Source organism: Mustela putorius, unplaced genomic scaffold, assembly GCF_011764305.1.
Source record: "Mustela putorius furo isolate JIRA1106 unplaced genomic scaffold, ASM1176430v1.1 tig00003913_pilon_pilon_pilon, whole genome shotgun sequence".
Lineage (NCBI taxonomy): Eukaryota > Metazoa > Chordata > Mammalia > Carnivora > Mustelidae > Mustela > Mustela putorius.
Window position 1 is genome coordinate 12,032,501 of NW_025422060.1, and position 25,038 is coordinate 12,057,538.

Sequence of the window (25,038 nt, forward strand, 5' to 3'; positions counted from 1 at the left end):
GGGGTAATTGTCAGGGTGCCCAGGGGAGGTCACATACCCCGCAGAATCCACATCGTGGATGTAGATGTTGCCCCCACAGGCTGGTGAGAAACAAAGTGAAATCAATAGATGGTCTGGGAAAGAGGATGCAATGCTACTATCCCCCCCCCTTTTTTTTTTTGCACTGTTTTACATCATCTTTTAAAAAATTGAAATAGAGTCGAAACTCAATGCCACATTAGTCTCAGATAGACAACATGGTGATATGACAAGTTTACGTGATTTCATATATATGTAAAAACTAAAAAACTCAAACACACAAAAAGCAAAACCAGACTCATAAATACAGAGGACACATTAGGGGTTGCCAAAGGGGAGGGGAGTGGGGGGATGGGCCAGATGGGTGACAGGCTTCCAGTTAGGGAGGGAATGAGTCATGGGGATAAAACGAAGGGCATGGGGAGTACAGCCAACTGTATTACAAGAGCCCCATATGGAGCAGATGGCAGTAATGCCTGTGGTGAGTACAGCACCATGTCTAGACTTCCCACTGGCATTTTTTGTTTTTTGTTGTTGTTGTTGTTGTTGTTATTTTCAGCATAACAGTATTCATTATTTTTTGCACCACACCCAGTGCTCCATGCAATCTGTGCCCTCTATAATACCCACCACCTGGTACCCCGACCTCCCTACCTGCCCTGCCCCTTCAAAACCCTCAGATTGTTTTTCAGAGTCCATAGTCTCTCATGGTTCACCTCCCCTTCCGATTTCCCCCAACTCCCTTCTCCTTTCTAACTCCCCATGTCCTCCATGCTATTTGAAGTGACTTTATCTGTATTTCCAACCTCAGTGTTCTTTTACCTGGATTTATCCTCATTCTCTTTTTAAAAAACAGATTCTGAATTTGTTATTGGGGGAGCTACCAAGTGTGTCACTTTTTAACCTGCCCAACTATAAATTCTCTTAGAAAATTTCTCTCTTCCTTAAAGCCAACAAAATACTTATGGTGCCCAATGCATACAGTGGAACATCCTGGAAGAATTAGTGTACATTCGCCATACAGAAAAGCACATGAATGCAGAGAAGCCCTTACAACTTCCCACTGACTGGGTGGTTCCATAGAAAGATTCGGAGCTGGGATCTTGATATGTAAAAGATGAAGCAGATAGATTTCCGCACAACTCTGGGGGTATCCGCTCATTATGTTTCTTCAGGATTTAGATGCATTTGAAGAGCAAGAGACGGCTGGCATGAGAGAATTTATTAGCCAGTTTCTGGAAGAAGATCAATGGGCTTTTTATACTTCTTTTCTAGAAAACCAAAGTATGTAAAAAGACTTTCCTTTTACCAATAAACATTTTTTGGGTGATCTCACCCACCATCCAAGCCGGCGTTACCTGGGTACTTATAACACCGATGAAATGAACCTAGTAAGTGAGCCTCACAGACACATGGGTCTGCTACACTCTCTTGATATTTCTTTCTGCTATCATTCAGCCACTTATTGTCCTAACCTGAATTTTGCCATTGCCCAGAATTCTTCTCGTCTCCGAACCCGAACCTGCAGACTATACGTGATTCGAACCATTTGCGGAAATCAATGGTCTCCAAATGCGCACTCTCCACTCTCAACACGGCAAGCAGCCCTGCTTTCTCACAGAAACGTAACAGCTAAGTGAGACCGGACTCTCTGCCCTCGACCCTTATGGTCCCCACTCTCTCGGGAGCCTAGGCGCGCCGCTTGTTGTTTTCCTTCAGAGCGTGATGGAAGAAATCAGATGAGGACGCTGCCCCCATGTGCTGCCACCCTTAAGAAATTTATCTGCCTCTCTGCCTCCTGTATCTTCCCCGGCTACACCATCTTCCTGTACAATGGGTGGGCCTCCCACTCCGCTGTCTTCTCAGGGGCCGCGCCCTGGGGAGGCCCTCCCCGTCCCCTGGGCGCTCACTCTCTCTCCCTCCCGGTCCTCTCCCCTCCCCCACGCTCCTCCCCGCCCCTCACATCTTCCCACGCCATCACATGCTCAAGTCAGTTACAGTCCCGTTATCTGCTCTTCCTAACTGGCCTCTTTCCTCCTTCCCCCTCCGCTTTTCAACCCTATCAAAGCACTCCGGTTTGGCTCCCAGTGGTGTACCCAAGCATCTTTTTCTTCTTTATTTTATAGCCCCAGCATTTAATCTGGTTGATCACAACTGTCTCTTCTTTCTATTTTTGTCCCCCAGCTGCGTGGACACTGAGCTCCTCCTCCTTTTATCTCACACCCTCCCACCTTTGGTCCCTGGGTGCCTCTTTCCAGGTGTTTCCCAGAAACCGGAAGTTTGTACCTTTTCATCCCGGTCATCTGTTTCATCCAATGCCCCACCTCCTCTCAGGCAACCACCAGTTGGTTCTCTATCTTTAAGAGTCTGTTTGCTTGCTGTTTAGATTCCACATATAAGTGAAATTGAATGGTATTTCTCTTTCTATGGTGGGCTTATTTCCCTTAGCAGAATAATCTCTAGGTCCATCCATGTTGTCCCAAATGGCAAGAGTTCACTCTGTTTTCAAGGCTGACTCATACTCCATTGCGTATAACTATAACACATCTTCTTTATCTACTCATCTATGAATGGACAATAGGTTTTGAAATCAAAAGACCTTTAAGTCTAATAGTAAAGGCAGAAAGATGGGGAGGAAGTAATGACCATACCATTCTTACATAAAAAGAGGGTCTGGCAAAGGAATAAAAGAATTGAAGCATTTATAAATAAACCCTTAGTGTATCTGAATTACCACCAAATATTGATTTCAAAACTGTAATTTAAGACTGTAACTCAAGACTCTATCATGGGAAAGTAGAGTTCTGTGGGATCAGCTGATGTCTACTCACTAGACACAAGGCACTGCTACTCTGAGAAGCCTCGGTGGCCAGTGACATTCCACACATGATTCAGCAGCTGAGCTCAGCAGAGACAGAGGGATAACAAACTCTCAGCCTATAAAGTAATGGGGCTGGTATTCACAGAGCTGTCTTTCAAGTCTCCTTCCAAGTGCCAGAGCTGCATGTAGGGGGAAGTAACAGAAGTACATTCCCTCTAATCATGGAACCTACTCAAGCTATTAGATGATTTTTTGTGTCATTTGGTAGACACTTATTTCTTCTCCTTTTCCAGAATAAAGAAATTATGCTGACATTTAAAAAATCTCATATTTTAGAGATTATGCAGTAAGATATATGGTTTTATTTAGATTAGTATTTTTTAAAAATATGCTCAGGAATTTGGGATTGAGGTCATATGATTATCCTGAAATCTGTATTATCTAATTTGGGGAGGAAGCAAAGACTTATTCTCTGCTAACATTACTCTCTCTTTTGAAACTATGCTTATTTACTTATTTATTCAATTAAACATTATATAAATTTAAATGTCACAAAATTAAGTCATTACAGTAGAATTAAATATAATTTTAATCAAGCATAATTAAGTAAAGGTAATTAAGTAAAGATCACCACTATAATATATAATTAAATGGGTAATAACAGAATCAGAGGAATATGTGTTCACTTTAAAAGAAAGCATACAAATGATTATAAAACGATGTAATTATCATTCTTACAATGCTTCCATAACTGTAATGGATAATTAGATATTTTATAGTAGAAAGGACTAAGAAATTTCAGGGTATCCATAAGATCGGTTTAATTTATAATCATGGAGAGTATTTTACTTTGTTCATTCTCTCAATAAGTAGGCTTGGAAAGAATCTAAGCCTCATTTTACTTATCTGTAGAATGGGAATGATACCTTCCTTAAAAAGCAGCCATGATGAGATACTGAATGTATCAAGAATACAGTAAGTACCTGAAAACAGGTAGCTATTCTTGTTAAATTATTATTCTTACTTTAGAAAAGAAAACTTCACATATTTTTTCCTCAAATCTATTTAAACAAGAAAGATAAAGCAACTGCAGGAAAAATACAGGCATTTTGCTCGGTGAACATACTTACCTAAACTCTTTGCCTCATATTTGATCTTAAATCCTTGCCCTCCATTACTGGCATCAGAAATAAACTGAACAAACATTTGATTATCTGAGGTGAACAGAGTGGATGAAGGACGACCGCCACAAAAATGACCATTTCCTCCACGGAGTCCCAAGGGTGGAGAATAGATGTCAGGCCCATTTTTCAGCTAGGAACACAAATTAAAATCACATCAGTTCCTTCAGATTGAGAGAGATGGAGCGCCCAAGTCCTACCACTTTATGTCCCCAGAGAGAAGAATCGCCATTTTGTTTTTTGAATGAAGACTGCAAAGTTAATCATTAGGAAAGGTGGCAAGCATGACCTACCACCAAGTAGTCCCCCCGGCTGCAAGAAGCATCTCCATTTGGAATCTGGAAGGGCTGTTCAAAATGGACAGCAATGGTCAGACCACTCTGAACCAGGACGTGCCAAGAGCAGTTGAGGTTGGGACCGTAGGTCTCTGGATACTGAGGGGATGTGATTATGCCTCGGTCTGCGTGCAAATATCCACCACAACCTTTACAAAGAAGCAACAAAGGTAATTTACTTAAGTGACGTTTACAGTGGGATTGTTAGGCTTCCCTGTTTTTCATGAGGATTTTTAAAGTGTAGGCAACAGAAATGTGGTTTGAAACGAACTGGGACCAAAGTATAAGAAATGATGGGCCCAACAAGCTTGTGCTCAGCACCGATGACAGAGTATTCATTTTGTGGTTTTTTCCTACGATCAGGAAACAGAAATAAGCAACAGAGACAAATTACTTTCAGAAGCTTACTTTATAGATGAGTAAGACATACAATAAACACATATATAAGATGTGGGGTAGGATCAATTCTACAAAGAAAAGTGAATAGGGGGAGAGCAAATGGTATAGTATTGTCTAGGGAACTTAGAGAAGGCCTCGTTGTTACGGTATCACCTGAACAGAGACCTGCAGAAATGAGGGATCAAGCCATATGGCTTTGTGAGAGAAGAGCTTTCCAGTTCAGAAAACACTTGGTGTAAGGGCTTGAGTGGTACATCATGTAAGTCAAAATTAATGAGGCACAGTGAGTGATCCCAAAGGAAGCAGCGCTAGGTCATGCAGGAAACTGAAAGGACTTATTTTAAGTAAGAGAGGAAGACATTCAAGGGTTTTGAGTATTAGAATGGTATGATCTGTCTTATATTTTAAAAGCATTGCTCTGTCTGTGATACCTAGATTGTAAGGGGGTTGGCAGGGAAATGCGCGGTCAGGGGGTCCACTCAGGAAGTGACTGCCGGAGTCCAAGGAGAGATGACAGGGTCTGGACTAGGGTGGTAGGAGAAAGGTGGGAAGTGGTTGGGTATAAATATATAAATATATGTAATATATTTAAATATATTGGGAAGGTAGAATCATTGTGATTTGTTGAAGGTTAGGACACAGAGGGTGAGACAAAGAGAAGGATCAAGAATGATGTCGAGATTTTTGGCTTAAGCAACTGGAAAGAATGTGCTTTCCATTTATCAAGATTGTAAAGAGCATGGAATGAGCAGCTTTGGAGGGTGGAAGAGGGTGGGAAGTTTAGGTTTTGCATGGTAAATTGGAGATACCTTCTAGACATGCAGCCATCCAGCATGTACATGTGTGTGTGCACACACACGTGCATACATTTATACGTGCACAGGTACATCTGTCATACACATGTACAGGAGAGAGAGAGAGAGAGACTGGGAGCAGAAGAGAGTGGATGGAGTGAGCAGGCATTAATTCGCCTGCTGTCAGGGGCTGAGCTGCTTAGCAAGGGAGTGCAGCGAGTTCACACAACTACTTAAATCACAGATGGAAATTTATCTTAGGTCTGTCTAATTTCAAAGCCCATTCTCTTAAACCACTACGCAGTCTGCCTCCCTGAGCGTGAAGTAGATAATTTATCTTCCATTGCTCCCTACTCTCTAAAAGACATCTATAACAGTGCAAGAAATATTAGATGAATTTTTAATGTCTATATTGAGAGTCTACTTTAAAATTATGCTTTTTTGTTAAAAGCATGAGCGTCTTTCGATGGTCTATATTTCATGGGCTACTTCTTTAATTTTAATCTTGTTTGGCTTTAAACTTACTATTGGACTTCCCATTTTATCAAGTTTTGGAAGTCTTGATCATGCTACACATGATTGCCACCCACGTATGGTGCACATTCTCTGAGTCATCAAACTCATATTTCAAGAGAAGCAAACCCTTCTGGCCAACCCTCCCATGAATGCTTGAAACCAAGAGCTTTCAAGATATCTTCTATTTTCCTTTTTCTATTTCTTAGATTGAAGATTACTCTGACTTACCGTTCCTTTTATGTGTTATGGATAAGTGCTGTCTGGTTCTGTTCTATTTGAAACCCTTAGCTAGGCTGGAGAATTGTTTTAAAGATCTCATTCTTGGGGTGCCCTGGTGGCTCAGTGGGTTAAAGCCTCTGCCTTTGGCTCAGGTCGTGATCCCAGGGTCCTGGGATCAAGCCCTGCATCAGGCTTTCTGCTTGGCGGGGAGCCTGCTTCCTCCTCTCTCTCTGCCTGCCTCTCTGCCTACTTGTGATCTCTCTCTGTCAAATAAATAAATAAAATCTTAAAAAAAAAAATCTCATTCTTAGGCTACCAGGAACACACCTCATTGTGGAGGTGGGGGGAGATGTCCTCCCCCAGAGACCTGAAGGCAGGGAATCCCTATGTTTCACTCGGCCACAGTTTTTGGATCAAACTTAGTAGCTGACAAAGGATAGCCATCCAGAGGCTGGGTGAGACCCATGTGAAAAATAAGCAGAAGGTATTAGGGAAAAAGAGAGAGAGAGAGGATGAAGTGAGAAGACATGATGTGATATAAAAAAAACCCTGAACATATTACTTTTGTGAAAGGATGCATTAAAGCCCGCTGCGGTTACACTGAAGTCCGAGGTGAGCCGGAGGAACATGTACTCGCCGGTGGACCGGATGGGTCCCGGGAGCTCTCTGCCACAGAGAACGGCCAGCTGCGGGGCCAGGTTACTGTCTCCTATGCCAAAGAAAGGAAATGTCAGTGGTAAAATATGATGTCTTCAGAATCTTCTCCACCTTCCTTTGCAATGCAAAGTAGCTCATACATTTTTCTCAGAACATCACCCTTCCTGGGAGTTCACAAGATTCTCAAATACAAGGACCTCCTCCAAGGGCCACATCATTCTGGTTCCAGCTCCTAATCATGCTGCCTACCTTTTGCTTTACCCTTTATGTTGAAGTCTCCTGACAGTCCCCACTGTCTTTCTCAAAACTGGGTTACAGTTCTGCCCAGCACTAAAACTCAAAATCAGGGTACATGGGGGCTGGGAAATGACGGAGGAGCAGTGCCGACGTGTATGTTAGAGACTCAGCTCAATTAGTCGGATTGCTGAAGGTCAAGTATCTAAAGGAGAGAAAAGATTGGTTCTTCAGCCTCAGATTCTATACTAATGTTGTAAGGTCATTTGCCAAGAGGTGTGCAATGTTTCTATAACCCTCTCTTCAGCCCCAGAGGGTTTCTTAGTTGTGACTGTGATTTTGTGTTTTTTTTTTTTAACTTTTCATTTGTTTGGTGTTGTTTATCTTTTTTTTAATTAAAAGAACACACTTACGTCCACCTGTGTGGAGGATGAGAAAAGAGTTTCATCAAGTGTGCCCTCCAGGGAGAGAATCAGAGGACAACTGGGTCACTTCATAGCTCTTTTTACTACTCTTGGATATAAGCAACTTGGAAAAAAGCCACAATCAAAATCAGAGTGGAGCAAAGGAAATTATAAAATATTTGGATTCCTGGCTGGGAAAATACATGGATTTCTTCTCTAAGAAAAATAATTAAAAGACTTCAAGCTTATAAAAACCAAAAATAGAACATGAGACATGAGGAAATTTGCCCCTTGAATGCAACCAGCGAAATGAATCCCTCTGACATTGATCACCACCTAAAAGTCACTCATTATTCACTACTTCAGAAAGCAAGGTATTGTCTGGGATGACAACTGCCATGGCATAGCTGTAGGAGGAGATGCTTGAAAGGCATTCTTCACAGGGTTTCTGACCTCTGGACAGCTTTGTGGTTTTCACAATTCAAAAGTTTCTCCCTGTGACTTGCTATCTTACCTTATCTTATCTTATCTGCACTTGCTATCTTTGCTGTGATATTTTACTACACATTTCACCTCAAATTGTTTTTGTTGACTTACTCTTTGTCTATATCACAACATTTTGAAGTTTATTGTATGTTGTTTTTTATCACAGGTGCATAGTTTCTCAGTGAGACAGTGTAGGGTCTATTGATGTTTAATTCTTTTCTAAACTTCACCTCAAACTGTCTGATGAAACAATGCTCATCTCTAAATAATTATGTATAAGTTACTTAACTAATGAGTTGGTAGGTAACCCAATAACCACATGATGGTTTGTTTCTCCCCCCAGTATCTGTAATAGCTACTGAGGTATTTCTAGAACATTCTGCAACCTTACCATATGGGTTGTAGCAGGGATGAACGTGATCTTTAAGAAGAGGAGAAAATCAAAGGTAAAGGCTATAGGGTGGTCTGGTGATTCTCTTGCTGATCGAGACTCCTCATTTTAGAGATGTAGAAATGCAAGCCAAGATTACCAATAGCTGACATTTATCAACCAATTATTATTACCACTTTGAGTGCTTTACATGTGCTATCAGACTGTATATTCATAATAACACTATTAGGTAGGTATTTTTATTATCCCAGTTTTGTAAACAGGAAATAGTCTTGGGAAGATATATAATTTGTCCAAGGGCAAAGAATATAGACGTCAACAAGAATTTAAAACCCTAGCTAAATAACTCCAGATGCTCAAACTATGCTATTAAATGATATCTCTAGGATAACAAAGAAACTACATTTTATATCTATAAATAATAGGATTATTGATTTTTAACAAAATTATTTTTTTCTTCCTCCTCTTTTTTCTGTTTGTTTTTGTTGTTGTTGTTTTAACTTTTTCTAGAGCCAATGTAAATCACAGAACCTCAATTTGGGGGAATCTTAGGTATGTAAAATTTGTTGGTATGTGGTCTGGGAAAAATGGATTCAGGGCTGAACCATCCCAGTCCTATAAAATGAATAAGCAGGTGGGAGAGTGACTCAGGTCTCCTAGGAAGGCTGCAGAGCCCTCTCTGGGGTGGCTCAGAAATGTCTACAGCTATGGGGCGCCTGGGTGGCTCAGTGGGTTGAGCCGCTGCCTTCGGCTCAGGTCATGATCTCAGGGTCCTGGGATCGAGCCCTGCATCTGGCTCCAGGCTCAGCAGGGAGCCTGCTTCCTCCTCTCTCTCTGCCTGCCTCTCTGCCTCCTGTGATCTCTCTCTGTCAAATAAATAAATGAAATCTTAAAAAAAAAAAAAAAAAAAAGTCCACAGCCAGCCTGGGACCAAGGACCAATGGCACAAATGGTCTGTAAATATTATTGCTTGAGGTCAATGGCTTTAGATATTTGCTTCAGAATGTGATTGATATGCCTCTGCTCCGCAGAAGCAAAAAAACTGAACAAAGAACAAACAATTGGAGTGGGACTTGAAATTTCATTCTAAATGAACAAATGAACAAAATACCCACCAACCGCTACAGTCAGCACTCAAAAGCTACTTCTTGAATACGAAAAGAAACATAGGGGCAACTAAGAAGCCTATTCAGTACCTACTCACGTTGTGAATAAAAATCTCTTTGGATAGGTCACACTCCAATTTAAAACACTGTCATTGCTTTGGTGTATAAGTCAATTTGCTGAGCTCCCACGCTCTATGTCTCAGTAAGGACACTTTCCAGTCTATAAACAGTATATGATGAAAACTATTTTAGAAATGTCTCTAGCAAAGTAAATTGAAATCCAAATTAAATAATTCTGAATTCCACATATAAAATGCCAGGACTTTAGCTAGGGAATGTATCATGCTCCTGGATCTAACAACTTCAAGAAGTAGGTACTGCTCTCTCTTTCACAGACAATAAAACAGACTTGGACACATTTAGCATTCTGTGCAAGGTCACACAGAAGAAGAAAACAACTCTCAGGGCTCAGGCTTCTAAGAAAAATTATTGGTGAAACAAAAAGCAACTCAATAGAAAGTGCATGTTAAAAGAGTAACCATAATTTACTTCATTACTGGAGTTACCTACTGAAGACATTTTTTTAAAGATCCTACTAGATTCTGAACACTCAGAATATGTGTGCAAGGACACACTCACTTCATTACATGGAAAGTTACATCCACAGGAATGCCTCCATGTGAGAAAAGATGATAACTTCTCTGGGTAATGTGCTAAGAGCTGATGGTTGATAGGAAAAGGAGGGGAAGTTAAGATTTATCATCTCATCTTATTTGTATGATTTATTTGAGTCTTGAGGCCCAGCCTCAACAAAAGGAAAATAAAACCCTCAGCCATTTCTTAACCGTACTTTGTGGAAGTCTAGGGTAACGGATAAGGGAGACAAGAGCTTGCATCCGAGTAAACTATGGGCAGTAAGCAAACACGTTTGGTCCACAAAATACTCTGAAGCATTTTTCATTAATTTTCAAAACTAACAATTGGGAAATTCATACAATATTCTCTATATTTCACATATCTTAAAAGATAGGAAGCTAAAAAATAGTGAGCCTTCCTTCTTAGCAACGGCTCCTTTAATTCTGTTCTCCAGTTTTACACCTCCCTAGTCATGGTCCCTCGAGGTAGGCATGTGAGGTCTTAAAGTCTTTATCATGGCGGGTAGTGGTTCTCAAACTTTAAAGACCGTCAGTATCCTCTTGGAGGCAGGGACAAGGAATAGGCAAGAGAAGTATTTGCATCGTGGGCAACATTCAAGGAGGGGCCAAAGACCTTAGAAATCAAGATAAATAATATTTTAAAGATTAAAATTTAATGTAAAATGGTCAAAATATCAAAATTTTAAACCAAGGTAGAATCCGACTCTGCAGTTTACGCAATCCTGCCTTACTTCTCCACCTGGAAGGCTTTTAAAATCACAGATCTAGGACCCATCCTGAGAGTTTCTATTTTAGTGGGTCTGGGGTGTGGCTGAAATGTGAACCGTGAAGCATAATTTTGTATATGTTGCCTATTAACCTTATGCTTATCCCTCACTGCATAGCAACACCACACCTGCGCAGAGAAAACATGAAAAATGTTAGCCTTCATGCCACCTACTCTCTCCAGAGATTCAGCAGATAAAGAGAATTGAATATATTGCAATTATACATATTTTTCCACACTTGGATCTTAAAGCTATAGGTATAAAATATCAAAATTTATCTCCAAGGCCTTTCAACAGCATCACCTGGAAACTCAGACCATTACTTCCTACTTAAGCCAAGGGTAGTGTTTTCTTTTTTGTTTTTTTGTTTGTTTGTTTTTAGGAACGTAAGGCTGTCCCTGATATAGTGTGTGCATTCATTTGTGACAGACCATTTAATACTTTCCTTACATTCTTTAGAAACTGTAGCCAACTCTAGTCTTGGTTGCCCTCATTGACGACAGTATCTAGGAACTTCTATACAAAATGAATGGAAGCAGCAAAAAGGTATTTTCATAACTGAACGTTAACTAAATATGTGTTAGGGCTGACACTTGTTTAAATGTTTCTCACCATCTCTTATCACAAGTTTGTCATAGTCACAGGTTCTGTGAGCTTCGATGTCCAGGGAAAGGATGTTGAGTTCCACAGTCGAATCTGGAGCATGAATAAGCCACATGCAATCAATGTTGTTACTGTAGCTTTCAGGCCAGCCTGGGGAGAAGAGAAAGACAGGCGCATCTCCTGTCCTCAGGAAGCCACCACAAGCACCTGTTGAAGGGAAAAAAATGACATCTGTCAAATACCTCTGATGGGAGAGAATTTAGCACATTGGTTTTCAAGTGTCAGCCCTGAACTGAGAGGAAACAACCAATTAAAACAGAGTTCTCAAGGAAATCTAGAAATATTTTTTTTAAGATTTTATTTATTCATTTATTGACAGAAAGAGAGATCACAAGTAGGCAGAGAGACAGGCAGAGAGAGAGGGGGAAGCAGTCTCCCTGCTGAGCAGAGAGCCTGATGCAGGGCTCGATCCCAGGACCCTGAGATCATGACCAAAGACGAAGGCAGAGGCTTCACCCACTGAGCCACCCAGATGCCCCTAGAAATATTTTCTTAAATCTGCTGACTCACACAACTATTATATCCCTTAATTTATTTTTTTGTGTAAGAAAAACACACTTTATTCTGCTTTTTTTCACCATAGTTTTGCAACACAGCCCATTTATTGGCTAGTGTTTGTTATTTGTTGAGCATGAAGTTAGTCCATGTAGACGAACTGTATTATTGCTATTATTTCTGTTTCTTCAGGATTTCAATCTTCACTTTTTCAACATAGCTATTCACCATGTAATTTATATCTGGGCAACCTTGAAATAATTTTCAATTTGGTAAAATGTATAACAACAGCCATTATTTCTGACTATTTAAAAGCAGCTCTATTGAACTATTCTGTAGATCTCATAAAACTTATCCTTTTAAATTATACAGATCAGTGGTTTGTAATATATCCAAAAAGTTCTGTAACCATCAGTGATCATTTTAGAACATTTTCACCATTTGCAAAGACACTTTATACCCATTACCACTGATCACTTGCCTGTTTTCCATTCTACCTGTCCATGGGGACCACTAACCGACTTATGGTCTCTGTCTATGGATCTGTCTATTCCTCACGTTTCATGTAAATATAATCATACAGTATGTGATTAGCTTTTGTAGCGAGCTTCATTCACTTAGCGTCGTGTTTTGAGGTTCACCTGTATTGCATCAGGCATCACATCAATATTTCCTTCATTTCCCTTTATTCACTCATTTCCTTGTTTTCAAGCTGACTAGCACTCCACTGTGTGGATATACTGCATTAAATGTTATTGACCTGTTTGACATTTGGGTTGTTCGTGCTTTTTCACTATTATGGATAATTCTTCTATAGACATTTGTGATGACATAAACAGTCAGTTAACACATATTTTGTATGTTATGTGCATTATATGTTATGTATTCTTAAAATGCTAAAGTAAGCTAGACAAAAGAAAATCACAAGGAAGAGAAAACACACTTACAGCACTGGACGGTGTTTATTGAAAAAAATCCTCGTATAAGTGGATATTTTAAATCCTACGTAGTTTTAAACCTATGTTGTTCAGGGTTCAACTTATACCAAGGACTGACAATATCCTCCAAGAAATGTCTGTCAAACTTCCACGTCACCCCATAAAAGCCACTCAAAGCTGTTTAAACAAGTTATTAAGTTAAGATCAGTCTCCCCAACACTGCTTACTGAGGGGATTAAAGAGGTTTTAAACATAGCAAAATAAAAGTTTAACAATTAGGCTAATTTTACCATGAAACATGAAGGTTTGCAACCAACTAAGGAGAAAGTGAAACATTTCTGAAAGAACATTTAAAATGAAATAGAGAGGAAATATAATTAATTCTACTAGTTGATCCATAATGTTGTATGTGTGTATTTGTGTGTAAGAGCCCACAAAGTACCTACAAATCATATATTCAGAGATATCTGAAGGGATATCTAGAAATTATAAGTAGAACCATGTGGGTGGTTGAGTCAGTTAAGTGTCTGACTCTTGATTTTGGTTCAGGTCATGATCTCATGGTCATGAGGTCCAGCCCTCATCTGACTCCATGCTGAGCACGTTGGCTTGGCACTGATTGTGGAGCCTGCTTAAGATGCTCCCTCTGCTTCTGCCTCTCCACCCCTCTTGCGTGCCCTCTCTCACTAAAAAACAAACAAAAGAAAGAAAGAAAGAAAGAAAGAAAGAAAGAAAGAAAGAAAGAAAGAAAGAAATTATAACTAGAATGCCTCATGGATATCAAACCTCTAATTAAAATTTTAAAATATGGGAAACATGCATTTTTAAAAAGCAAATGTACAGTTTTTAGAAAATGTAGTTTTTAAGAAATTAAAAGAACACCTGAACATACAGAGGAAGGGCTTTAGAGCTGCAATTCTTCTTCTTAGTCATTTATGTATTTGGCTTTTGTTATGATAGACCATTTGAATGACTAACCCACACATATCAGCCCCTAAGCAAAATTTCATTTATCACCAAACACACCTGTAGCAATAGTAGGTAAAGGTCCAACAGAGGCATTCACTGCAAACCACTCCAGAAGGAATCCTTTCCCCGTGATTGAAGAGTCAGAAGAAAACTGAAATGTCAAAGAATTTCTAGAGGAGCTAAAAGTTGCGGTCTGGGTACCACAATAAGTTCCAATTAGGCGGGAATGAACACCAAGGCCATCATAAATCTGCATGTAAAAAAGAGAAAAAAAAAAGGAAAACTGATAATAGAGCACTGAATTTAGGCAATTACTTCTATTTTTCTTCATTAAAAAAAACGGAAAGGTTGCCTTATGTTATCACAATTTCATCATAATGGGAAAAAATAAACATTATATATCAGTCTAAATAGAAACCACCATTAAATATAAAATATGATTGCAAAAAATTTAAGGTGTTTTAAAATAGTTTTATCTTTGCTGCAGAATTGTGTTAATGCAGAAGCTCTATGTGATATAGGTCATTATTTGATTTACAGAATAATTTGGGGGTGGAAAAGTAAGAACCAAGATGGTTGCACAGCAATAGATTTTATTGACAGTTTTGGAGCTTCAGAAGAAGGAATTAGAAAGGAAGGAATAAAACAAGAAGAAAGAGGAAAGGTTTAACAAAAGTGGACAGGTAACAGAAAGAATTTATGACAACAAAAGAATCATAGCTTGCAAAGGATCAGTATACATTCAAAGCACTCAATAATTTTTTAGTTGGCTTAAAATATTAAATTACCTATTTAGAGACATATTTTGATCCTTACAAACAAATGGCATAGAGCACATTTTTTTTTTCTCCAGCACATGTGGATGAATGCTATCCAACCACCTTTCCTATCCTTCCCTTCATCTTCTAAATAATGGAACAAGTTCATTGTAATTGTTGTAAATTTCTCTACTGAAGCTACTTTATTAGCTAAGTTTGTCAGACTGTAATGATGATCTCCCCAAGTACTGAGCATCTGTTAGGTACTGAATTCTATGTGAGGCACTGTAGACCCAAGATGAATACAATGGAATCCGGGCCTTTGAGGATATAATACAAGAGTTAAACTCACAGAAGGAGAAAGGAGAATGATGGCTGCAGGGGATGGGGAGAGAGGGAAGTAGGGAGATGTTGGTCAAAGGTTACAAAGTTTCAGCTATGCAAAATGAATAATACCGGAGATCTAATGTGCAGCAATGTGACTATAGCTAATACCGTAATATATAATACTGTCTGTATTATATACTTGAAATTTGCTAAGAAGGTAAATCTTAAATATTCTCAACACACACACCGACACACACACACACACAATCCAAATGACAACCATGCAAGGTGGTAGATACATTAATTAGCTTGATTGCCGTGATTATTCCACAAAGGATACATACATTGAAACATCAAGCTGTACATCTTATATATATATACATATGCATACAATATTTATTTGCCAAACGTACCTGAATAAAGCTAAAATAAAGAATCTAATAGCATTCAATGTCTTGATGGCAATAACCACCACATTTATTTATTTATTTTAAAATGATTCTTCAAACTTTTAACATAAGAATACACAAGAAAATGGGATATGAGGTATAATAAATACTTAACTAAGATATACAAATATACATAGACAAAGCCTAACAGGTAAATTACAATGATGCTAAAACAAACTTGTTTACAGAATCCAAAGATAATAAATATAATACCAGAATTACCTTTTCATCATTAACCTAGAAAGGGTAATCATGATTTAGGGAAGACTATCATATGATTTACAAATGCTTGAATAGACAGTAACTTGGGTTTATTTTTGCAAATAGAAATTCATCAAAATTTATAAACATTGATTGTACTTAGAAACTCACCCTTAATTTGTCATAATAGCAGCTATGTGCTGCTTCAATGTCTATCTCCAAGATTCTACCATGTATAACTTGAGATGCATTCACATTTACTATCCATTGGTAATTGGAGTTGTGGGGGTAACGTCCAGGCCATAAGGGAGAGGCAATTTTCCCATGAGTTCCCATGATATTATCATTGCCAAATACTAGGAGGGAAGACAGAGTAGTAAATCAGATGTACTTAGAACAGCTCTTTAATCAAATGAAAGAAACAAAAGGCAAAGGGTGTTGAAAAGGATGGGCTTTTAATTGACTGATTTCTATTCTGAACACTGAAAGAAATATTGCTTCCCTTTTGGTTTCTGTACTATCTATTAATTCCTTGGGGAACAGTGATTTTGTGACTGGAATTCCATCTCGAGGAGATAGCTTCCCAAGTGAAAAGGCGCTCCCAGCCCCCAGGGAACTTGAGGAACTTGAAGGGGTGTTACCAGGCTCCTTCTCTAATTTTTGTTTACCTATTTTACTTTGTTTTACAAAAGAACGGGATGTGTTTTTTAAAAAATAGTTGGTAAGGGGAAATTGACATATTGGAACCACAGGAGGAATAGCTAATTGTGGAAAAGTCAAATTAGAAAATAGAAATATTTAACATTTTATTCTATTAGAATAAATTCCTGTTGTTATATCTGAGCACTGACTTCGATCCTAAAATAATACTAAATCCTTTGAATTTGAAGAATATAGTATTGATGAGAACAAAGGAAATACAGTTGATATCAATATATTAAACCTGAGCTACAATGCACTAGAAGGTTCTAAAAAGTATCATACAAGAAGCTTAACATAATATTAAGTAGAAACTAGAGCTTAAAAAGAATACTAGAGCCATTGAGAATGCTTTCCCTTGCTCCCAGTGGGCCAATCATATATAATTGAGTTTTTATAATACATTTCAAAATCAAGTAATTCTTCAAATACAATAAATCTAGGAGAATAGAGTACCGGATTATTCTTAACCTTGTGGGTTACTAAGAAATTTGTTATCCTTCCCAATTCACAAGATGTTTTCTGGAAGACAGCAATAAAAAAGAAGCAACTTACTTTTAGTAAATGTGGCTTGGAAGCCTGTACCACTGCCTGAGCCATCGGAGACAAATCTGATCCATAGGATATGCCCAACAATGGTTGAATAATTGAGGGGGAGGACATTTCCACAGTATCGCCCCACCAAGTGACCGGTGGCATTTCCTTCACGGACCTCCACAAAATCTCTACTACAGTCCTGAGAATCCTCCAACTGGAAAGTTCTAATTTGGAGGAAAAAAAAATAAAGAAGCGTTTAGGAAGATTAAATTGACAGAATAAGCTTTGGGATTATCCTGAAGCATCTGCTGGGTTAAACTGTTCCTTATAAAACTTTCTTTAACTTTCACTACAATATCTTTGACCCAAATCAAAAATTTTTTTTCAGCCAAATTAATTGACATGTCTTGTATTCAAGAGCTACAAAGACAATTAACACATTGCCTTTGAGGGGTTTTCTTCCTAAGGGGAAAGATTGGGCATTCTTGAATACAGGAAAAAATACATCTTATAAGGAAGAATATCTTAAGTGTCCTCAGATTTAAAAGTGTTATAAGACTTTGAAGCAGAGGTATCACATCTCATTGTGAGGCTCAGTACTAGCTTGATGGAGAGATTTATTTATTTATTTATTTATTTAGAGATGGAAATGTAAACATCAACTGGATTTAGCAGAAAATGCATGTCAATGAAAGCACACACACACACACACACACACACACAGGTGGGGCATATTTAGAAATTTGTGAGAGGTCTGGTATGGTTAGAACATTGAGCATCTTTAGGAAAACATTAGAAAACCTAGCTGAAGCACTATGATGGGCTAATTCTGCCAGACCTTAAGTGCCAATCAAAGGTATCTGTACTTAATTTCTGAAAAGGCAGAATAAATATGGGATTTGTAATTATACAGGTTAGTGTTCAAAAATGTGGCCTATTCAACTTGCATTATATTTTATAGTTATGATGACTACAAAATGGAATGAAAGAGGAAATAATATCTATTTCATGATTGTCACTAATAACATAGAGTCTGAAACATGTAGGTGCTAAATGAATGCCTTCAGTACTTGACCTTAATGTTTTATAAACTTGGATATTTAAATATATATGCTCAATAAAACCCAATCCACATGCCAAGATAATTCAATGGGGGAAAAGAAAAGTCATTCTAACAGGTGGTATTTTAGTAACTGAGTATCAGTATGGAGAAAAAAAAACCTTCAACATCTGCCTCTCTCCATAAATGGAAAATAATTTAATATTCCTTACAGATGTAAACATAAGAGCTAGAAACATAAAGCTCTTAGAAGAAAGCAGAATCTTTACAACCTTGGGGAAGGCAAATATTTCTTAGATTAAATGCAAAAGGCATTAACCATAAGATTAAAAAAATTAATAAATTTGACTTCATCAAAAATTAAAATTTCTCCTCATTAAAGACATGACTAAGAAAATGAATAGGCAAGTTTCAGACTGTGCAGTGGGAGAAGAGGAGATAATTACATGGCATATATCTAACAAGGGACTCGTATCTGGAATATAAAAGGAATTCTTATAAATAAACTATGAAAAAACAAATAACCAAGTTAATAATTACAAAAGGTTTGAAGAGACCCTTTAAAGAAGTTCAGTGAATAGCCAATGAGAATGTCCAAAGTACTCTGTGTCATTATGCATCAGAACAATGTATAGTAAATACCACTGTAAGTTATCATTTCATGCCCATCAGAATGGCTAAAATAAAAAAGACTGACAAGATCAAATGTTGGCAAGCTTGCACAACAACTAGAAGTCTCATATATTTCTGGTGGCAATGTATACTCATGAGACCATTTTGAATAATTATTTGGTAGTTTCTTATGAAATTAAATACACATCCAATTAATGGCCCAGAAGTTATTTGAGGTAATTACCTGAGAAAAATAAAGGACAGTAATGATGGTTGCACAGCATTGTAAATGTATATAATGCTACTGAATTGTGTACATAAAAAAAGTGAAATGCTATTTTTATATGGTAAAAGATACATAACATAAAAAATAACATTTTACTTATTTTTTACCATATTAAAAAAAAACTTGAGTTTTGAGTGGTAAAATTAGATCACCACAGATCTGCTTGAGAAAATTATCCTGCAATAATATATAATGGCAATATAACATAACAGTATAATAACTGGGAAGAGCATAAAAATATATTCTTGTTTTTAGATATATTGAATCTAACATAACGGTGTATTACCAAAGTGGAGCTCTCTGTTAGAGCTAATATGTAGTTTGGATTTCAAAAGAGACTCTGGGACTGAACTTGGAAATCACCTGTGTGTATATGGTAAGAGCTGAAAGCATGGCTAGACTAGTTTAGAAATGAATATGTGGGAGGTAATTAATAGAGAGAAAGAATGAGAAAACAGAGATGATAGCAGAAGCTTAGGGGAACACCTACATTTTGAGTATATTAAGAGGAAGAGGAAACAGTAAACACAGGAGTAAGTGTGAAAAAGAGGATAAAAACAAGTTCAATGTCATGTCATAAAAGCCAAGAAAGAAAATGAAAGAGGGTGATACAGACTGATGATGACTGTCAAATGATACATGGGTTTGAGTCTCAAAATGGGCTATAGCATTTGGTAGTTTAAAAAAATTAGTCACTTTTGAATGAGCAGTTTCTGAGATTCCACTATAGAATACTTTTTCAAACATACTAAGGAATAAAACAGTTGATTTTTGTGATTTCCAGAAGATGTGAATTACAATAATAGCAACAACAAAACAATAACAAGGTTTCTGTAACACAAAGTAATTTGAATTTATGAATTTTCTACAATTATTCTGAAATTTTCTCATTCCCCTTTAACACATATAAAAATGTACCAATGTTGGGACGCCTGAGTGGCTCAGTGGGTTAAAACCTCTGCCATCGGCTCAGGTCATGATCCCAGGTCCTGGGATCGAGCCCCGCATCGGGCTCTCTGCTCGGCCGGAGGCCTGCTTCCTCCTCTCTCTCTGCCTGCCTCTCTGCCTATTTGTGATTTCTGTCTGCCAAATAAACAAATAAAATCTTTAAAAAAAAAAAAAAGTACCAATGTTGCTGACCACAAATTAAGTCTCAAAAAATATTAAAAGTATCAAAAACCATGTTCTCTGACCACTATAGAATAAAACTAGAATAGAGTAACAAAGAGATTATAAAAGGCGTCATAATATTGAAACAAAATGTCTTTCCATATAAACCATGTGTTAAATAAGAAATCATAATGGAAATTAGAATATATTTAGGACTGAATGAGAATGAAAGCACTTTATAGAGTGGTATGCCTGGGTGGCTCAGTCAGTTAAGTGTCTGTCTTCAATGCAGATCATGATCCCAGGACCTGGGATGGAGTGCTGCATAGGGCAAGGGCTCCTTGCTCAGCAGGGAGACTGCTCCTCCCTCTTCCTGCCACTTCCCCTACTTGTGCTCTCTCATGTTCTCTCTCTCTCTTTATCATAAATAAATAAATAAATTCCTTAAAAATATATTTTAAAATGTAAAAGTGCAGTCAAAGCAATATTTAGAGGGAAATTAATAGCTTTAAATGCTTATGAAAGAAAAGAACAAATATTAAGAAAAATGAGCTAGGTGTCTAACCCCCAAAGTTAGAAAAACAAAGCAGGAAAAAACAGAAAGGAAGTGAAGAAACAACAAGACAATATCTGAAATTAATGAAATAGAAATGTAGAATGTACTAGAAAAGACAAAAAATTTCAAAATCTATTACTTTGACAAGATTAATAAAGAATAAACTGCTGATAAAACTGATCAATAGTAAAAGAAAGCTTAACTGAGCAATATAACTAATAAGAAAAGGACTTAATTTCAGATTCATTAACAAATTTTAAATTTTAATCGTGTCCATTAAAAACTGTATGCTAACAAATTTGAACTCTTAGTTTTCTATAAAAATAGAATACAATGAGCTGAAGAAAAAAATGAAAAACCTAAAAATTTCCATTAAATCAAACAAAAATCAGTACTTAAAGCTGTGCACAGATAACATAAAACCAAAATAATGAGCCCCGATGATTTCATAGGGGAACTCTACCAAAGCTTTAATAAACCAATGACCCAAGCTCAATCTAATGCAAAGAGTAACAAAGAATAAAAGAGGGTGAGTCTGAGTCTCCAGCCTCTTGCGGTTAGTATAATCTTGAGAGCAAAGCCAGTAAAGGGAAGTCAAAGAAAGAAAAGCGCTGATCAACCTAACTTAACAATATAGATGAGAAATCCCAAGTAAAATTTAAGCAAAATGGATCCATCAATTTGTAAAATATATAAGTCTAACCAAAGCTTTAAGGATAGAAGCTTTAAGGATATAAGATCAAAAAGAAAATTCAAAACACACACGCACATGCACACGTATCTAACAAAGATAGATGCAAAATATACTGAGAGAATCAATGACAACTGCAGAAAAGGCATTTGATAAGACTCAACATCCCCTCATTATAGATATTCTTAGAAAATTAGTAATAGAAGGAAATTTTCTTAATGGGATGAGAAATGCCTACCAAACACCAACAGCAGACGGAGGTAAAAATTTTAAAGCATTTCCTTTGAATCAGAAACAATACAGAAAGCTGCTCTCATCACTTGGTTCCACATTACACTGAAGCATTTTCCAGGGAAACAAGACAAGAAAAAGAGGAAAGTTTGTAAAGATTGGAAAAGAAGACCTGTAAATTAATATTCAGGAAGTTTCATTCATTGATAAATATTTATTGCGCACTTTAATGTGTCAGGTCCTCTTCTAGGCACAAGATACAGCAGTAGAAAAGGGGGGGGAAATCTTTGTCATTCTAGAGAATACAATGGCTGCTGGATAAGATATACAAAAATCAATAAGGTTTCCTTTTACCTGCAAATAAAAATTTAGAAACTGCAACTTAGTCAACATTTACTCAACAATTTTTATTCTCTTCCATATTGCCCTATACTATCATGGGGGTTAGGGGTAGGACAATGAAGAACATAGAGAATGTTCCTCCCTTTGGGGACCTTCTATTCAAGAAGTAAAGATAGATAATAAATAAGCAGTTATGTAATGAGGTAGTGATCAGAGGAAAAAACGATTTAAGGAATGTGTTATTTTTGGTAAAGTGACTCGGTTATATCTATAAGTTTAAAATGGATGCCATTTTCAATAGCAGCAATCAAAAAAAGGTGTCTGGCTATAAGACCTATATTTTTAAAATGTGAAAGTTTAACAAATGGCATAAAAGAAGACAAAAGGGAATGCAGAGATATTCCAAATTCAAGAATATGAAGAGCAAATAAAGACCCTTCTAAAAATGAATGTGTAGTTTGTCTCCCCTTCTGATTTACCCCATCACTTCTCCTGAGGGTTTGGGAGGGGAGGGCGGCGGGGGTTGGGTGAGGTCTCTAGCCAGACAGTGAGTCTGTGGCTCTCATGATTCCATCAAGCTGAGTTACTACAATATAGATCATCTGTATTGATATTTTAGACACAGGTTTAGCAGCAAGCTATGATCAGAAACTGAGTTGCAGAAGAAATCAGGAAAAAATCCACATCAAGCTAAGCAGACTGCCCATTTGTCCTTACCCCCATTATCTTCTGTAACAATTTACTCTTTATAAGACAAACTTTCTGTCAACAACCATTTCTTTTCTTTCTTTTTTTTTTTTAATATTTTATTTATTTATTTGTCAGAGAGAGAGAATACACAAGCAGGCAGAGTGGCAGGCAGAGGCAAAGAGAGAAGCAGACTCCCCACTGAACAAGGAGCCCGATGCGGGACTCAATCCCAGGACCCAAGGATCATGACCTGAGCTGAAGGCAGCGGCTTAACCCACTGAGCCACCCAGGCGTCCCTGAACAACCATTTCTGACAAGCAATTGTTCTGAATCCATCTTTAGGATGACTGCCACGTTTAGCACTTAAATTCAGGATGTTTCATTATCCATAACATTATCAATAAAGTGAAATATGCTGAAATTGTTTTGTTTTGGTTTGTTGCTGTTTCTCAGAAAGTAGGAAGAGAAGAAAGAGAGATCGTTTGCCTCTGCAAGTGATTTACAAGAAATCAAATCTAAACTTTCTTCTCAAAGTATAATACATGGTCCTGTGGAACTTGTTTAAATGAAGAATCAGGACCCACCAACCAACTAAATCGGAATGTAGGGTTTAGCGAGATCCCACATGATCAATATGTACATTTAAGTTTGGTCCAATGGTCCAGAATATTACCACGTGAAGGTCTTTTCTGTTTGGGTACCACACTGGTATAATCCAGTGACAAATCACAGAAAAGACATTTTATTAGAAATGAGGGTAGGATGATACAAGCATCAAATTAGACTTTTTAAAAAGCTTATTGTTTTCTTGGAAGCCTTTGTTTTAGGCCAGTACATTTTATAAGCAAATCTGCCCTCTTTCCAAATACTTTGGCTGAGATCTGTTAGTAAAAATACAATGTGGAACAAAAATAGTACAATCACTGTTTCTCATTATCTCATTTTGATTCTTGAACCAAGATCAATCACTTTTGAAATGTACTCTGCAAGCATAAAATATATTTTCTGTTAATCCCTTTAAATATCTATTTTATAAAAAACTCCTTTTTAGATTCTATTTCTCTCCCCCTCCTTTTTGTTACAGATTCAACCATAATTTTTCCAGTTTTTCTCCTTATTCAATTTCAACACAGTGTCCAGTCCAAGCCCCGTGGTTTCGAACTTGACGCATTCCATATGCTTCTCATACAACTCAGGGGAATGCTTCCAAGCACCCATCTGGATACAGTTTAGACCGGGGCAGAAATAACTCACAGACCTTGCCATAAAGCCCTTCTCATTATCCTCTACATAAAGAGCAACATCTTGCTTTCTACAAAATTTATTTTAAAAATAAAAGTCAAGCAAGTAACACAAAATATCAAAGTTAACTTCTTATGGACAAGAAAGGAAAAAGCTGAGTTGTTAAGATTTTTCTATATAATATTTAGGATTTAGGGTCCATTAAGCAGTAAAATGAATGAAACTAACTTTTTGTGGTTATCTCCTATCTTCTAGAAAGAGCTCAGCATCACCCATTTGGATGAACTGCCACTCTGTTTCCAAGATATTTTAGAAACAGCAGAGTGAGATAATTTACCACTGACCATCTGGTATGCATCAACCTTGTGCTGTATGTTTTACATCCGATATCCTAAACTCTAATGTTGGCCCTTAAATGTATATGATCATCTCCTATAGATGGAATGAATCTCTTTAGGTTTCAAATAAACAGCTTCTTGGCACTAAGTTATCCATTACTCGTCAAGAAATGGGATGTCTGGCTTAAACATTCCCTGTACCTGTTCCCACTCCTGTTCAAATGCCAATTGAATATTACCCCCACCTTAAAAGACCACCAGAGACGTGAGTCAAGGTCACTGTCACCCACTGAACATCAGACTCACCAACAATGTGAATGTGGTAGAGACTAAAAGGAAAAAGACCAAGAAAGAAGCCTTGTTATTTGGCAATTATGAGGCCCAGTAAGCCACATGAAGGACTTTGCACTTTATCATAAGAACAATAATCCAGGGGGCGTCTGGGTGGCTCAGTGGGTTAAAGCCTCTGCTTTCGGCTCAGGTCATGATCTCAGGGTCCTGGGATCGAGCCCCCCATCAGGCTCTCTGCTCAGCAGGGAGTCTGCTTTCCTTCCTCTCTCTCTGCCTGCCTCTCTGCCTACTTACAATCTCTGTCTGTCAAATAAATTAAAAAACAACAACAACAACAATCCTGTTTTAGTCATCTTTATATATAAAGCATCTGGCCTGGGAGTGTCATGTGTGGAAAATGCAAACACGCGTAGTCTGTCAGTCTGTCGGCACCAATGTGCTGACTGTGTGAGTAAAAATATTGGTTGGATAAAGGAAGACATTTATATCAGGTAAAACTTACATGCACAGATTTCTTCCCATATAGAACTTTGAGTTTTTAGTAAAGACAAGGGCAAACAGAAACTTTT

The 25,038-nt window shown here is 37.7% G+C and overlaps 1 protein-coding gene across 1 annotated transcript in view; it reads right to left on the minus strand.

Annotated features, from left to right (window-relative positions):
* Positions 1 to 25,038, minus strand: part of CUBN (cubilin) — a 261,490-nt gene that overhangs the window by 81,852 nt on the left and 154,600 nt on the right. Inside the window, exons 37-44 of the mRNA XM_004757571.3 lie at positions 17,039 to 17,244; positions 15,956 to 16,140; positions 14,107 to 14,299; positions 11,597 to 11,794; positions 6,846 to 6,992; positions 4,314 to 4,504; positions 3,970 to 4,153; positions 1 to 80 (exon numbers count right to left, since the gene is read on the minus strand). The exon at positions 1 to 80 is cut by the window's left edge and continues 95 nt beyond it. Coding sequence (XP_004757628.1) covers positions 1 to 80; positions 3,970 to 4,153; positions 4,314 to 4,504; positions 6,846 to 6,992; positions 11,597 to 11,794; positions 14,107 to 14,299; positions 15,956 to 16,140; positions 17,039 to 17,244 — 1,384 coding nt within the window. The remainder of the gene's footprint in view (positions 81 to 3,969; positions 4,154 to 4,313; positions 4,505 to 6,845; positions 6,993 to 11,596; positions 11,795 to 14,106; positions 14,300 to 15,955; positions 16,141 to 17,038; positions 17,245 to 25,038) is intronic.